Here is a 15,170-nt window from a genome sequence, read left to right on the forward strand (position 1 = left end):
AACACTTGTAAGAGGAGAAGAGTTATGTGCACATCAATTATATATTATATCTCGTGGCCTCCCCAAACCAGTCCAAATCATTCCCAAGTTACTTACTCGCAATGGGAGATGCAACAAACAAACACACACACACACACACACACACACACACACACACACACACACACACACGGGGATGGTAGTGAGAGGTTGTGAAGGATAAACTGGCATATAGTGGCATATTAGAAAGCTTTTATTTATCTGGAGATAATGTTGTACATTTGGCACAAGTTTCTGTATAATATTCCTCTCCAATATCTCTCTCTTTTTTTTTAATATTCTGTTACCTGTTCAGTAGTATCTCCAGGTACTGTATACTGTCATTATCATGTGTGCACAGGGAACCCTACAAACCCTAATCTTAAGCAATCAGTATCGGAATATATAGGTGTTTTCATTATATGTTACTGTACTGTAAATCAAGGCTATAGATTACTCGCAGTCTTGTTAGAATATGGCAGTATCAGCTTCTTTGGGCAGTCATATTGTTTTCTGAAAACTTCACCTTTTTTTTTAAGTAGATGCTTTATAAATCTGTAGCTAAGTGTCAGTTTAACTGGAAGTCTAAATATCTGCTGCAATTTTGCAACGTCTAACTGTGCAGAGCTGCGAGAAACCGCCGTTTTTAGACTCCGTAAGGTATTGGTCCTTAAGTATTTGGCGTGACCATAGCAAAGTTTCACTCTACAAGACCGGTTTATTCCTTGTTTCATAAAAAGTAAGTGAGAGAAACGGATTTTACCTACCGAAATCCTCTCTAATGATGCATGACTTTAGTTATACATGGCGAGGGACTGGAAAGCCAAATTATATTGTGTGTGACTAATGACCAAGAAATCAGTGGTTCCTCTAAATATGTGTTTGGCTCTGTTTACCTGTGCCAGTTAAACATTTAGCCAGATGGTAAAGTGTTTCAGCTATAAGAACAAAGTACATTACAATTGCTGATAGAAAGTTAAATATGACACCTAATCAAAGAAATGTTGGGTGTCGGCTTCCGGTAATCTAGGAAGTAACCATCAGCCATAATGGGACAAGAATACTGCCAGAAAGCCAGCTCGTCGATGCAGTAATTTTAATATATCCGTAACATTCTCCCTCTGCCACACTTTCAGTTATTAGTATCTACTCAATGGCGCTGGCCTACCAAAGATAGCCTCATGGATTTTACCCAGTTACACCATTTATTATGAAAAGCGCAAAATAACATCCTCGGCACAAGTTTACAAATGTGTCAAGCCACTTGGCGACACCAGGAAGCTACAGAGGAATATTCCACCAGTTAGTCGAAACGTTGAATTTTAAAGAAGAACGTTTACGAGGAATCAGGCACGGCATAAGCCAGCAACCGCTTTTACGTTAAACATAACTCTATGGAACTGGTTCCACTACATCAGATGTTACTCTTTATGTGACATATTCATAGTACATTACTTGTGATTGTGTATCTTCATTTTCGATTATTTGAGAGCAAAATTTTGCATTCAGTCACTTTATCATAACGATAAAACACGTGTGGTGAGCACCAGGAAGCCTCGCCATGGTTGAATGCACCATACAGCATGATCACCACACTTGTCTTTCGTTTTCTGCCTCTGCTAGTTTTCAGTCTACTTGTAACTTTTTGAAGGATCCGTCCACACCAAACAGGTCGTAGGTGTAGCCGTTGTCCTTAGGCCTCTTGCTCTCGTCCGCGACATATTTGTCCTCTTCCAGAAACCACGCTCTTCGCTTAACCAGCTCGTCGTAGATACCGTCTGAAAAATAATATATGTTTATTACTTCTTAATGATGTTAGTACTTTATGCCTACTTGCTACAGAATATGTAAGAATGAGACATAATGATTAAGGAAATCGCTAGGTTTCACTTTATTAACAGTTATAATCACAGATAATTATGTACAGTTCATGGTATGTTGCTACTTATTCATAGCGTTCTATTTCGACCATTTAGACCAACTTTTGTACAATTCTTTCTCTTCTCTGCAAGATAATTGAATCATTTTTTACTAGACGAGAAAAAATAGTAATGCTGCTTTGATTTTTTTACTGATTTGATGGATTTGCCAACGGAAAGTGCAGTTTTAGTTAACTATGTCTTGTAATTCACTATTGGCCATTAAAATTACTGCACCACGAAAACAACATGCTACAGTCGCGAAATTTAACCGACAGGAAGAAGATGCTGTGATGTGCAAATGATAAAATTTTCAAAGCATTCACACAATGTTGGCGCCCGTGGTGACACCTACGAAGTGCCGACATGAGTAAAGTTTCCAACCGATTTCTCATACACGAACAGCAGTTGACCGACGTTGCCTGGTGAAACGTTGTTGTGATGCCTCGTGTAAGAAGGAGAAATGCGTACCATCACGTTTCCGACTTTGATAAAGGTCGGATTGTAGCCTATCGCGATTGCGGTTTATCGTATCGCGACATTGCTCCTCTCGTTGGTCGAGATCCAATGACTGACTATTAGCAGAATATTGAATCACAGGGTTCAGGAGGGTAATACGGAACTCCGTGCTGGATCCCAGCGGCCTCGTATCACTAGCAGTCGAGATGACAGGCATCTTATGTGCATGGCTGTAACGCATCATGCAGCCACGTCTCGGTCCCTGAGGCTACAGAGGGGAATGTTTGCAAGACAACAACCATCTGCACGAAGAGTTCGACGACGTTTGCAGCAGCATAGACTATCAGCTCGGATACCATGGCTGCGGTTACCCTTGACGCTGAATCACGACAGAAGCCCAGCGATAGTATAGTCAACGACGAACCTGGGTGCACGAATGGCAAAACGTCCTTTTTCTGATGAATCCAGGTACTGTTTACAGCATCATGAAGGTCACTTCCGCGTTTGGCGACATCGCGGTGAACGCACATTGGAAGCGTCCATTCGTCATCGCCATACTGGCATATCACCCGGCGTGATGGTATGGGGTGCCATTGGTTACACGTCTCGGTCACCTTAAGAGGGCATTGAGGGCGCTTTGAACAGTCGATGTTACATTTCAGATGTGTTACGACCCGTAGCTCTACCCTTTATTCGATCCCTGCAAAACCCCACATTTCTGCAGGAAAATGCACGACCGCATGTTGCAGGTCCTGTACGGTCCTTTCTGGATATAGAAAATGTTCGACTGATGCCCTGGTCACCACATTCTCCAGATCTCCCACCATCTGAAAACGTCTGGTCAGTGGTGGCCGAGCGACTTGCTCGTCACAATACGCCAGTTACTACTCTTGATTAACTGTGGTAACGTGCTGAAGCCACATGGGCAGCAGTACCTGTACACGCCATCGAAGCTCTGACTCAATGCCCAGGCGTATCAAGCCCGTTTTTACCGCCAGACGTGGCTTTGTGGGTACTGATTTCTCAGTATCTATGCATCGAAATTGCGTGGGAATGTAATCACATGTCAGTTCTAGTATAATGTATTTGTCCAATGAATACCCGTTTATAATCTGCATTTCTGCTTGGTGTGGCAATTTTAATGGCCAGTAGTGTAAAAGAGCACACTGAAAGAACAAGCTCAAAAGTAAAAGTTATAAATGGATCACCTGCAGTACATCGTGGGTGATGTCTTCCGTGACAGCGATGTTAGCTTCCAGTGGGACACCTGTCGTTGTCACAATGCCAAAATAATGGTTTGTGGAGCATGATAGTGATCACTCGTTGATGTCTTGGCCATGAAATTTTCCTGATCTGGACTCAATGGAGCACATCTGGTACACTGTTGGGTGCCATCTCCGAGTTCATGAATCACCACCACAATCAGTAATTTATGGGATTTTCATGACCTGTATGTAGGCATCTGTTATCACTTACCACCAGAAACGTAGCAGAGAGTTACCGAATCAATTTTACTTACAATCGGTGCTGTTTTGCGTTACAAAGGTGGATATACACGCTATTACGCACATGGTCACAAGTTTATTATCTGCAGTGTATTTTGCATAGTAATTCTGGAATTAGCAGAGTATATTAATAATTTTTCTGAATATAAAATCTGCTCAATGCTACGTTTAAATGTCACCCCAAGAAACCACAAGAACTGAAATTTTCCATTGTTTCCCCAACTATGCGACATTTCCGTTTATTGTTTGTATAGTGAGCACACTTCTTGGTTAAAATATCATTGACATGTAGGGAATTTATATATACACTAGAATAAAGCTTCAAAGTTCAATATTTTGCAACTATAAACTCGTGAATAATGGAATTGATGGCATTTTCTAATATGTTTCTATTCACTTCAGTTTACTAGGTCCAATTTAAGATTTTCATATAATACTAAAAACTGCTGATAAAATATCTTTGTGTCTCAAGGCCGATAATACAGTCATGCTCATAAATTAAGGATAATTGCAGAATCTGGTGCCACAAAACGTGGTACTACACAGAACTGGCGCTAATAGATAGGCACTTAGGGAATGCACACGACACACATCTGTAACTCCACGGTATTGGTGATAAGTTGAGAAAACCGTCCGGAAACACATGTGGTACAAAACGCCACTGTTTCCTTAGCATGTACCCCGACATCAATATGGGGTATGATCACCGTGCACACGTACACAGGCAGCACAACGGATAGGCATACTCTGGATTAGGTGGTCGAGCAGCTGCTGGGGTAGAGCCTCCCATTTTTGCACTAGTGCCTGCCGGAGCTCTTGAAGTGTCGTAGGGGTTGGAAGACGTGCAGCGATACGTCGACCGAGAGCATCCCAGACGTGATCGATGGGGTTTAGGTCCGGAGAACAGGCAGGCCACTCTATTCACCTGATGTTTTCTGTTTCAAGGTACTCCTCTACGATGGCAGCACGGTTCGGCAATGCGTTATTATCGATCAGGAGGAAGGTGGGACACACTGCATCCCTCAAAAGGCGGACATACTGGTGCAAAATGACGCCCCGATACAACTGACCTGTTACAGTTCCTCCGTCAAAGACATGCTGGGGTGTAATCTGTCTCGCGTGTGTCCCACGACATCAAACCACGGCCTCCATTCAGGTCCCTTTCAAGGAAATTAAGGGGTTGGTATCTGGTTCCTGGTTCAGGCCAGATGAAAACCCGGCGAGAATCACTGTTCAGACTATACCTGGACTCGTCAATGAACATAACCTGGGGCCACTGTTCCAATGACTACGTACTGTGTTCTTGACACCAGGCTTTACAGGCTTTTCTGTGACCATGGGTCAGTGGAATGCACCTTGCAGGTCTCTGGGCGAATAAACCATGTCTGTTCAGTCTTCTGTAGATTTTGTGTCCGGAGACAACTTTTCCAATAGCTGCGGTAAGGTCCCGAGGAAGGATACCTGCAGTGCTCCGTGGCTGTGTGTGGGCACTGATGGTGAGATACCGGTCTTCTTGAGGTGTTGTATATTGTGGACGTCTCGTACTGCAGCGCCCGAATACGTTTCGTGTCTTCTGGAATCGTTGCCATAATCTTGAGAAAACACTTTGTGGCATACGGAGGCCACGTGCTACGACCTACTGTGTTTGACGAGCCTCCAGTCGCCCTAGTATTCTACCCCTCATAACGTCATCATTATGTGTTCTTTGACCCATTTTCAACACACTGTCACCATCAGCACGTCTGAAAACGTCTGCACACTTACTCGCTGCACCGTACTCTCACATACACCAACACACCTCTGCGTATGTGGACTACTGCCAGCGCCACCGTGCGACGACCGCAAGTCAAATGCACCGCTTCGTCATACCCCGAGAAGATTTAAACCCTCAAACCGCCCACCAGAGGGGTGTTCCACCAAGTATCAGCATTATACTTAACTTACGAGCATGAGTGTAGTTTCCGATGCTGAACCACCTCGTCTGTAATCTCGATCGTGTAAAATCTAGAGGAAATGCATCGCGTATTCAAATGGCATGAAGGTGAGCACATAAAAATTGAGTGATAAAGCAATTGCCACCAGAAACATTGCACTGTACATCTCTAAAACTTAACTATTGTTATTTTTCTTATGAAGTCGACTTGAGTTGGAACTGTTTTGTACAGTACAATGAGTTGAGGAACTGCTATACCAAACGGTAGACCTAGCCAGGCAGGTGACACCTTAATAGTTCGTGAATCAACACTATCGGCAATATACGGCCTGTAGCTATTGTAGCTGCGACCGGATCGGTAGCGGGGTTGACGTGACGGAAAACGCGGCGGGACCCACGGAGCGACCCTCGAAAAACACAACGGGAGAGGACGACCACAATCAACGAAGGACATAACGAATAACAACAAGATCGAAAGAACGGAATCATAAGAAAACCACTTCCACTCGTACGCAAAAGAAGAAAGTAAATACGCTGTCTAAGACAAGGCGATGTGTCCAGAGACGCACGCAAGACTGGCTGGCTGAGCGAGAGGCAGGCGCTGAAATACATGATCGGGGGCGCCGCTATTGGCCACTGAGATCACGTGTTCCACTGTGGCGCCCTCACACCATATGTGGGCCAGGAGGCGAGCGCCGCCACGGCTTATGGAGCGTTGGTGCAGAGACATCTAGGGGTGATCGACGTCCATGACGTCTGGCGGGGATTCAAATTCCGCGGCGCGCGGTACCAGAGTAGCGTACACACAAAGCACTCTGAGATGACGTTCATGAATGTGCAATATGTGTATTGTTTCTAGTATTGCAGCTGCCTGTCTTTCTTTATTAACCATGTTTTATCGGTAATTTACAGTACTGTATTTGTGTGACTCCCTGGCTGTCTTAGGAACTGACTTCGCGACCACAACATCCTGTAAACCGTCGCAATGGTAATATCAGTGCTGGTTTGAAAGAGCTCCACTGTGCAAGACACGTCGTATACAGTGAGTCAGCTGTTCAGAAGGTGAGTGATGGCTGGCGGTCAGTGGGACTGCGCAGCCTAGTAGCCGTAGTAAGCAACAACTGTGCCACCCTTCGCCTATTGTTTATGACTATTGTGAATAAGTGTCATCAGTAACTAACATCTTGTTGCACTGAAATTGAGTTGTCTTCTAGCAGTTCAATCACATCGCCACAAACACCGACTGGGTAGATTATTAAAACTGCAGGTAGCCCTATGAAACAATATGTTAATCGTTTCAAGTAATTTTGTGAAGTCAGGGGACACCAGTTAACGCTCATCGCTGAGGATATAAAACGTCTCGAATAGTAGTGCCCAAAAGTTAACCTAATCGCAAAAAGAGGACATACTTTTCAATGTGTCAGAGGTGTTACTGAACAAGCTACTACTCAATCACGAGATATATGCCGTACAACAGTGTCCAAATGAACAACATCAGAAAAGCTCTGACAGCTTAGGTACACCTTTGTAAGAAAATAACTAAATTGGGAAATCGCTTCCACAGAAAAAAAGCTGTACACAACGGTTACGGGTACCTGTAATAGCTACACAGGCTGCTCATAGAGGTGCCATTCTCTCTATGAGGTGGCTCAACAGCGTTCTTAGCAGACGATCCCATTTCTTAGGAAGAGCGGTGTGGAGAACCAGAAGTGTCCTTGTTACAGGCTGCTGGGACGCAGTTCGCCTCTCAAAACACATCCCCGACGTTTTCTATAGCTTTCAGATCCGGGGACCTCACTGGTTAATCCATGCGGAGGATATCTTCACGTTCAAGAAGTTCATCCATGAGAGCGTAAACAGACGTGCATTATCGGCCACAAAGAGGAAAATGGTTCAAAGGGCTCTGAGCACTATGGGACTTAACATATGTGGTCATGAGTCACCTAGAACTTAGAACTACTTAAACCTACCTAACCTAAGGACATCACACACATCCATGCCCGAGGCAGGATTGGAACCTGCGACCGTAGCGGTCACGCGGTTCCAGACTGAAGCGCCTAGAACCGCACGGCCACACCGGCCGGCACAAAGAGGAAGTCTAGACCAATTGCACCGCTGAAAAGGCGAGCACGTAGTAGAAGTGCTTCATCTCTGGAACTAACAAAATGACTATCTTTCTCTGTCCATCAACAAAGATGTGCAGCTTCTTACGGCCATTCAACAATTGAGTAAGAGTGTTGCTGGCTGCTGAATGCTCTGACTGTGCCATTCACTCGTTATCCGTCCACTGTTCTCATTTTTCAAATAATGTTAAAGTACAGCATCTTCTCATATCATATGTTTCCTATGGATATTCGATATTCCTTTCAGGCTATTAGAATCGGCATGAACACGTGGGTGACGATATCTGTTTTATAACTTTTCTGTCCACGAGTAGAAAAGGGTTCCACTAATCCACTTCCCTCCCCCCCCCCCCCTCTCTCTCTCCTTGTCCCTCTCTCGTAAAATACCTTGGAAGCATTTTGTAGCTTTTATTAGCAATAATGACTGCCGATTGTGTGACTTGTGAACATGTGCATCAGTTGTATTGACAAGCTATAACACCCATTTCGAGACATCATTCCTGTAAAATATCTCGGACATTCTAACATTCATTTATCAGTCTTTCAGCATGTACATCATTTATTCAAATAGAGAACTCTCATTTGTCAATTCATAAAGCTTGTTCATACTGATGCTAGCTGAGCTATTGGCATCTAAACTAATTACCCTGTGTAGCACCTATTTACTTTACAATGCACACACTTGCCACCTTTTGTAACATTTTTCAGCAGTCAGTTAAGGTCGGCACAATGCATATCCTAAGGTGCAGCTGGTAGTAGTAGCTTAACAATGCTCAAGTCCTACAGGGCTCATTCTTTATTAATTTTGGAACAGAATTCCAGTAATGCACTATATAGAACAACACGATTGCCCTTGTGAACGTTTCACCACATGACCACCAAGACTTTGCCAGTCAGATTGTGTTACCTAGTAATTCATACTTGAAACTTCGGGTTTAAGTTTCAAACTGAAACTTGTTTAAAATTTATTCGAACTAGCTCTTATACTTTTACAAGACATAGGAGTCATTCATCTCTTCACAAACAACAAGAGAGGGCCGTCAACTATTATAGTTTTCAATTATACCTTATTCGAACTTCAGAGTATATGAAAAGTCGTTTTCTGTTATCGGAAGTGCTCTTGTGAGATTAAGGATTCTTCATTCCGTAAAGAAATGTTTTTGAACGCATTGTTTGAACACGTGTTGATGTTATATAGTTTGATGTGCTATTGCATATCAAATTTCTGCACAGAAACAATGTGGGCGTGTCGACAGGAAAGCTTATCAGTCATCCAGTTGTTGGCTGTGACTTTTGACGCTGATGGTAATGCTTTTACTAAAACGAAACCCTGTTAACAGGAGACACATAAAGAAGCCCTTATTACCACACTAGGGCGATGGAGTGCACCATGTGAATAACCCACACCCACATAGCTGTGATGAAATGTCCTGACAACTAGTTTCGCCTACACATTTTGTTACACTCTCACTCAGCCCAACGATACAAACTCTTACAGCAATATAAAGTGAACAACAACACTACAAGAGCAACTGCCCTACAATATAGTTTCCACTTATATCCAATTCATTTAGTTGTAGAGAGCTGAATTTCGTCAGATGCTGAATTTGATCACATTCCTGCACAGTTACGTAATGGGTGACTAAACTTTACAAGATATCCATTTTTCTGAAACTGTCTTCCCGTTCTCAGCATTTTTGGAAGGGGCTTAGGATGCTGTTTAGAGGTTTTTACAACACTTTTTTTTTTTAAATTATTAATCTACTGAATGGGGTGGCGCAATGATCAGGCCACTGATGAACTGGTAGCTGCTCACTATTTTGGTCATAATTAGTATCAGACAGTATGAGAATGCCTAGAAATCATATTCTAATAACTGTAGTAATGATATACCAATAGATCAAATTCGCATGATTAAGTACTACTTATACATTATATATATATTGTACTTAGAACGTTGGGAGCTATAGTTTCTCCTTCGGAGAAAAACGATATAGAGATTTTAACTGTTAGGTACTTGGTACCAAAGATCTCTAAGCAATATGTAAATCTTCACACAAAAAAGTGCATGTGTGACAGAGATGGATAGCTGGTATCAGTGACAGTCAGTAAAATACCAACTGAATAGAATATCGTAAACCGAATGAATAAATATTCAAACTAATGCCATAATAATATGAAAAGGTATACAGTTTTACTGTATGGCTAAGTGATGGTGGCGTCCTCTTGGGTAAAATATTTCAGAGGTAAAATAGTCCCCCATTCGGATCTCTGGGCGGAGGCTGCTCCAGTTGTTATAAGGAGAAACAAAACTGGCGTTCTACAAATCAGAGCGAGGAATGTCAGGTCCCTTAATCGAACAGGTAAGTTAGAAAATTTAAGAAGGACAACGGATAAGTTAACCTCAGATTTAGTGTGAATTACTGAAGTTCGATAGCAGGAAGAAAAAGACTTTTTGTCAGCTGACTACAGGCTTCTAAATACAAAATCAAATAGGGGCTATGCAGGAGTATGTTTAATAATGAATAAAAAAGTTACTATGAACAGCATAGCGAACGCATTATTGTAGCCAAGATAGACACGGAGCACCACGAATACCACAGTAGTACAAGTTTATACGCCAACTAGCTCCGCAGATGACGAAGAGACTGAAGAAATGTATGATGAGATAAAAGAAATTAATCAGATAATGAAGAGAGACGAAAATTTAATAGTCTTGGGGGTCTGGAATTCGTTAGTAGAAAAAGGAAGAGAAGGAAATGTAGTAGGTGAATATGGAATGGGGATAAGAAATGCAAGAGGAAGCAACCTGGAAGAATTTTGCACAGTGCATAACTTAATCATAGCTAACACTTGGTTTAAGAATCATGAAAGAACGTTCCTTACGTGGAAGAGGCCTGGAGACAATGGAAGGTTTCAGATAGATTATATAATGGTAAGACAGAGATTCAGGAACCCGGTTTTAAACTGTAAGACATTTTCAGGGGCAGATGTGGAATCTGAACACAACATGTTGGTTATGAACTGTAGATTGAAACTGGAGAAACTCCAAAGGGTAGGAATTTAAGGAGATGGGTCCTGGATAAACTGAAAGAACCAGAGGTTGAGGAGAGTTTCAGAGAGAGCATTATGGAAAGATTGACGAGAACAGGGGAAAGAAATACAGTAAAAGAAGAGCGTGTAGCCTTGAGAGATGAAATAGTGAAGGCAGCAGATGATCAAGTAGGTAAAACGTCTAGGGGTAGTAGAAACCCGCAGGTAGCAGAAGAGATATTGAATTTAATTGAGGAACAGAGAAAATATAAAAAATGCAGTAAATGAAGCAGGTAAAAAGGAATAAAAACGTCTCAAATACGAGATCGATAGGATGTGTATAATGACTAAGCAGGGATGGATAGAGGACAAATGTAAGGATGTAAAGGCATACATCACTAGGAGTAAGATAGAAACTGCCTACAGGAAAATTAAAGTGACCTTTGAGGAAAAGAGAACCACTTGTATGAATATCAAGAGCTCAGAAGGAGTATATAGAGTATCTATACAAAGACGATGTATTTGAGGGCAATATTATGGAAATGGAAGAGGACGTAGCAGGAGGTGAAATGCGAGATATGATACTGCGTGAAGAATTTGATATAGCACACGAAGACCTAAGTCGAAACAAGGCCCCAGGAATGGACAACATTCCATTACAACAACTGACAGTCTTGGGCAAGCAGGCTTTCACAAAACTGTACTATCTGAAGAGCATATATTCAGATATATCTTAGGTTTCAGTGTGGATGTTTTACCAGGGAAAGGCTGATAGTAATTTATTACATCCAATGTGTTAAATATTTGCACTGGGTGAGACATCGTGATCACATGTTAAGTATTCTGGCGTGCAATAGTTGGAGGTGACCGCCCATGTTGTCCAACAGATACAGTCCCGAACCCGTGGAGAATCCTTAAACAAAGTTGTGAACTATGGGGCAGAATATGTGCAAGGAAATGTTGTTTCCAATGTGCATTCCTCATTGAGAGCCGTTTCTTTGGATATTTTGGGGGGAAGGAATTTATATTTCTTCATATATTTCCACAAAGTATCACTTCTTCATTTTATAAAAGGCTAACTGAGAAGCCAGGTGTTGGCCAGATATTTATTTATAGCTGTGCCTGAGACGTCATACGTGTGTAGTTTGTGTTAGACTTTGAAATCTCCTTTGTATACATGATTTGAAGTTGTGTGATTGGAGGCATGAACTAAGAGGTTACTTGCTTCGCTAACACAGGAGAGAGCTACATAGAGTTGAACACGCAAAAAGCTACTGACACTAAGATCCAAGCCTGCAGCATTCAGTGTATGGCCTTGTACTTTACTTATGGTCAGTACATAAAATGAGGCACCGGGAACTGTACACGTTTAAACTGAAATGGAAAATTGTTAGGAATAAAAGTATTACCTGGTATAAAACTCCCATGCCTTCACCAGTTCCCATGAAAATTTGTGCTTCTATGATGGTAACTACAAGCCTGTGTGAGTGAAGGGCTCTGAGGAGCGAGACAATGCACGGTGTTCTCGATAACAGTTACGTCGAGCCTCACTTTCGGAAGGAGTTTCCAAAAAGCGAACAAAATCTGATGTTCTCGAACCGCAGAAAGTCTGTCTCGCGATCTTCATTCGAGTTTTAAGATCACATAGTGCTCAGTCTTCTTGACGTTCTGGTGTCTTCAAACTGCATTCTAAGCATTTTTATTTGCAAACAGAACGAAACGAAAATGAAATGAGTAGGCGCCCAAGTCATACAGAAACCTTAATGAATTCGCTTTCTCTAGCAGAGAATATTCATCGGGCAGTTTAGGAGACTATTGCTTTCAAACAGACTCAGTGGTTTTACGTTTTATTTTGGTACAGAACATTACGAGTTGCCATGCACCGTGCGATTATCGAGTATAAGGTGAATTACGAAATTGAATTTACTACATATGTGTCTCATTTTTAATTGTCAGAAGACAATTCTTCTTATAGCTAAAGCAGACTAAGACTTATATTGTGTCGAAATGTACTGTTCTTATAATCATAGAACGCCCATTTTTCTCAGAGTGACTTTAATATTTTTTATGATTTGGCATAACTTCTCTACAGCGGAAATAAATTTATACACTCTTTTTGTACTTATACAGTGCATATACGAGAAATGTTTTTCATTTCCTTTCCTATTGCGCATTGACAAGGAAAGTTTCACATCTGCTTGAAAATGGCCTGATGTAAAGGCTGTAACCAACAGTGAACTTAATTAATTTAGAATTAGCAAATAAGCAGTTTTTCTTTACATGTTTTAATATCCAGGTTCTCTGATGAAGTTCGTGCATTTCCTCAGTGTCATTGTAATAGATTGTCCATTGACAGTGCAGAAAATGTACAATTTCCGCTTGAAAAAAGGCAAAAATCGGAAAGATGGCTGAGAAATGAACAAAATGTACGAGTAAGCAGCGCTCTTGGTACTCGAGTAATTTGCTGTTCACTATTGCATTTAACCAGCTTGGAGAAAAAGCAGTAGGGTCTTTAAGTAATTTTGTCATCATTGTAGCTAAACATAGGTTCATCTTTAGAGCCCATTGCAGGGACACAGCGTAATGCATGTTTCTTAAACTACTACTTACCCATTATACGAGATACTGGGCCAGCAGTGCCACCCATTTCGTCAGGAACCACGTTTTTTGGTAAATACTCGAACAACGTCTGTGAGCCTGGTTCATGGATCACTATCTGGAAATCGAGATTTGACAGATTGTAACAGACGTAGTACATTTGAATTTTATGTAGTAGGAGAAATATTAACACTGAAATATCAATAGTAATGAACAGACAATAAAGTGACTCCATCATTTTAAGATTGTCAACAGAGACAAGTGAAATACACATTAACGAGGTAACCTAGCAGTAAGTATTTGAATGATTGTTCAAGTTGATTTAAAAATAGCTTATCGATATGTGATATTAATAAGGTGCTTATAGTTTCTTTTGCACTGCCCATAAAGATTTTATGTACTCAGTCTTGTTTCCTGGGTGATGCTGCTAGAAAGGGATTGGGTGAGTGAATACGTACAGGAACAATAAGAAATCATCGTGAAGATGATTTGGTAAAACCTAGCAAGTATCGTCTGTTATTAAGATGTACAAACACAATCGGCCAGAGTCATTATACAGTATCATTATCCACAAAATATATAAAAATAAGGACTTCATAACAATATTTGAACCGTATGGCTATCTAAAACTCATAGCGTAAGGAAATAGCTCGGAAAATTATCCTTTATCAAACTTTCTAAATGCAAAATATCTCATCTGAAAATTTCTCTGGTATAGACCAGACAACAAAAAATGTTGAAAAAAAATATTATTCCACAACACATACATACAATAGCGAGATTTTAAAATAAAAATATCAATTCAGTCCATGATTAACTGAATACAAATGAAACAATGCATGTTTGTAAGTTATACAGGAATACATATTATATCACGTGCATTCATGTATGATGTCGTCTAAGCTACAGTCAACAGTATGTATAAGCGTATGTTACGTGTTTAGAATGAAAATCAGGTTGCATATAGGTGGGCTCGAGACAGATGACGCAACAACGTACATATATTAAGTTAACGCCTACATCTTGAGGTCTCTTGCGTACCAGACGTGTTCTAACTTTTTTACCCAATCTGTGGTCAGGAATCCTATGCAAGAGAACTACTTCTGCTTCACAATGGCGTAATACCCATTATCCAGTATGATAGCTTGGTTAGGAAAGTGCACTCGTGTTTATAAAAAACAGGACACCTTGAACAGCTACAGATAGGACATTCATATACGCAGATCACATACATTAGTATGTTCTGCAGAAATGATTAACATTTAAGTCACCTTCATTCATCATGTGTCCTGTTGCCTAGTACACAGAGGGTCCGCCATGGGCGCTGATAATTCGTTCCATAGGTATTGGCGTTGACGCGTATAAGGAGCGAATGACGTCCTTTGCTGTAGCAGCCCATGCTGCATTCATCTGGTTCCGAAGTTCATCTGTAGTCACAGCGCTGCATCTGTCGTTTCACCATACCCGTATATTTTCGACTGGCGCCAAGTCTATCGATCTGGCGGGGGGGGGGGGGGGGGGCTGACACCCCATGACACCAAGAAGGCACGCGTTTGTACAACAAAAAGTGCTCGTGCACCGT

General features: G+C 41.5%; 1 protein-coding gene across 1 annotated transcript in view; it reads right to left on the reverse strand.

Moving 5' to 3' along the window:
* Positions 1-209: 209 nt before the first annotated feature.
* The window catches only part of LOC126267259 (alpha-tocopherol transfer protein-like), a 56,437-nt gene continuing 41,476 nt past the window's right edge, over positions 210-15,170 (reverse strand). The window contains exons 6-7 of the mRNA XM_049972324.1: positions 13,601-13,706; positions 210-1,796 (exon numbers count right to left, since the gene is read on the reverse strand). Of these exons, the coding sequence (XP_049828281.1) occupies positions 1,645-1,796; positions 13,601-13,706 (258 nt within the window). The 3' untranslated portion in view covers positions 210-1,644. The remainder of the gene's footprint in view (positions 1,797-13,600; positions 13,707-15,170) is intronic.

This window comes from Schistocerca gregaria, chromosome 4, assembly GCF_023897955.1.
Source record: "Schistocerca gregaria isolate iqSchGreg1 chromosome 4, iqSchGreg1.2, whole genome shotgun sequence".
In the NCBI taxonomy this organism is placed as follows: Eukaryota; Metazoa; Arthropoda; class Insecta; order Orthoptera; family Acrididae; genus Schistocerca; species Schistocerca gregaria.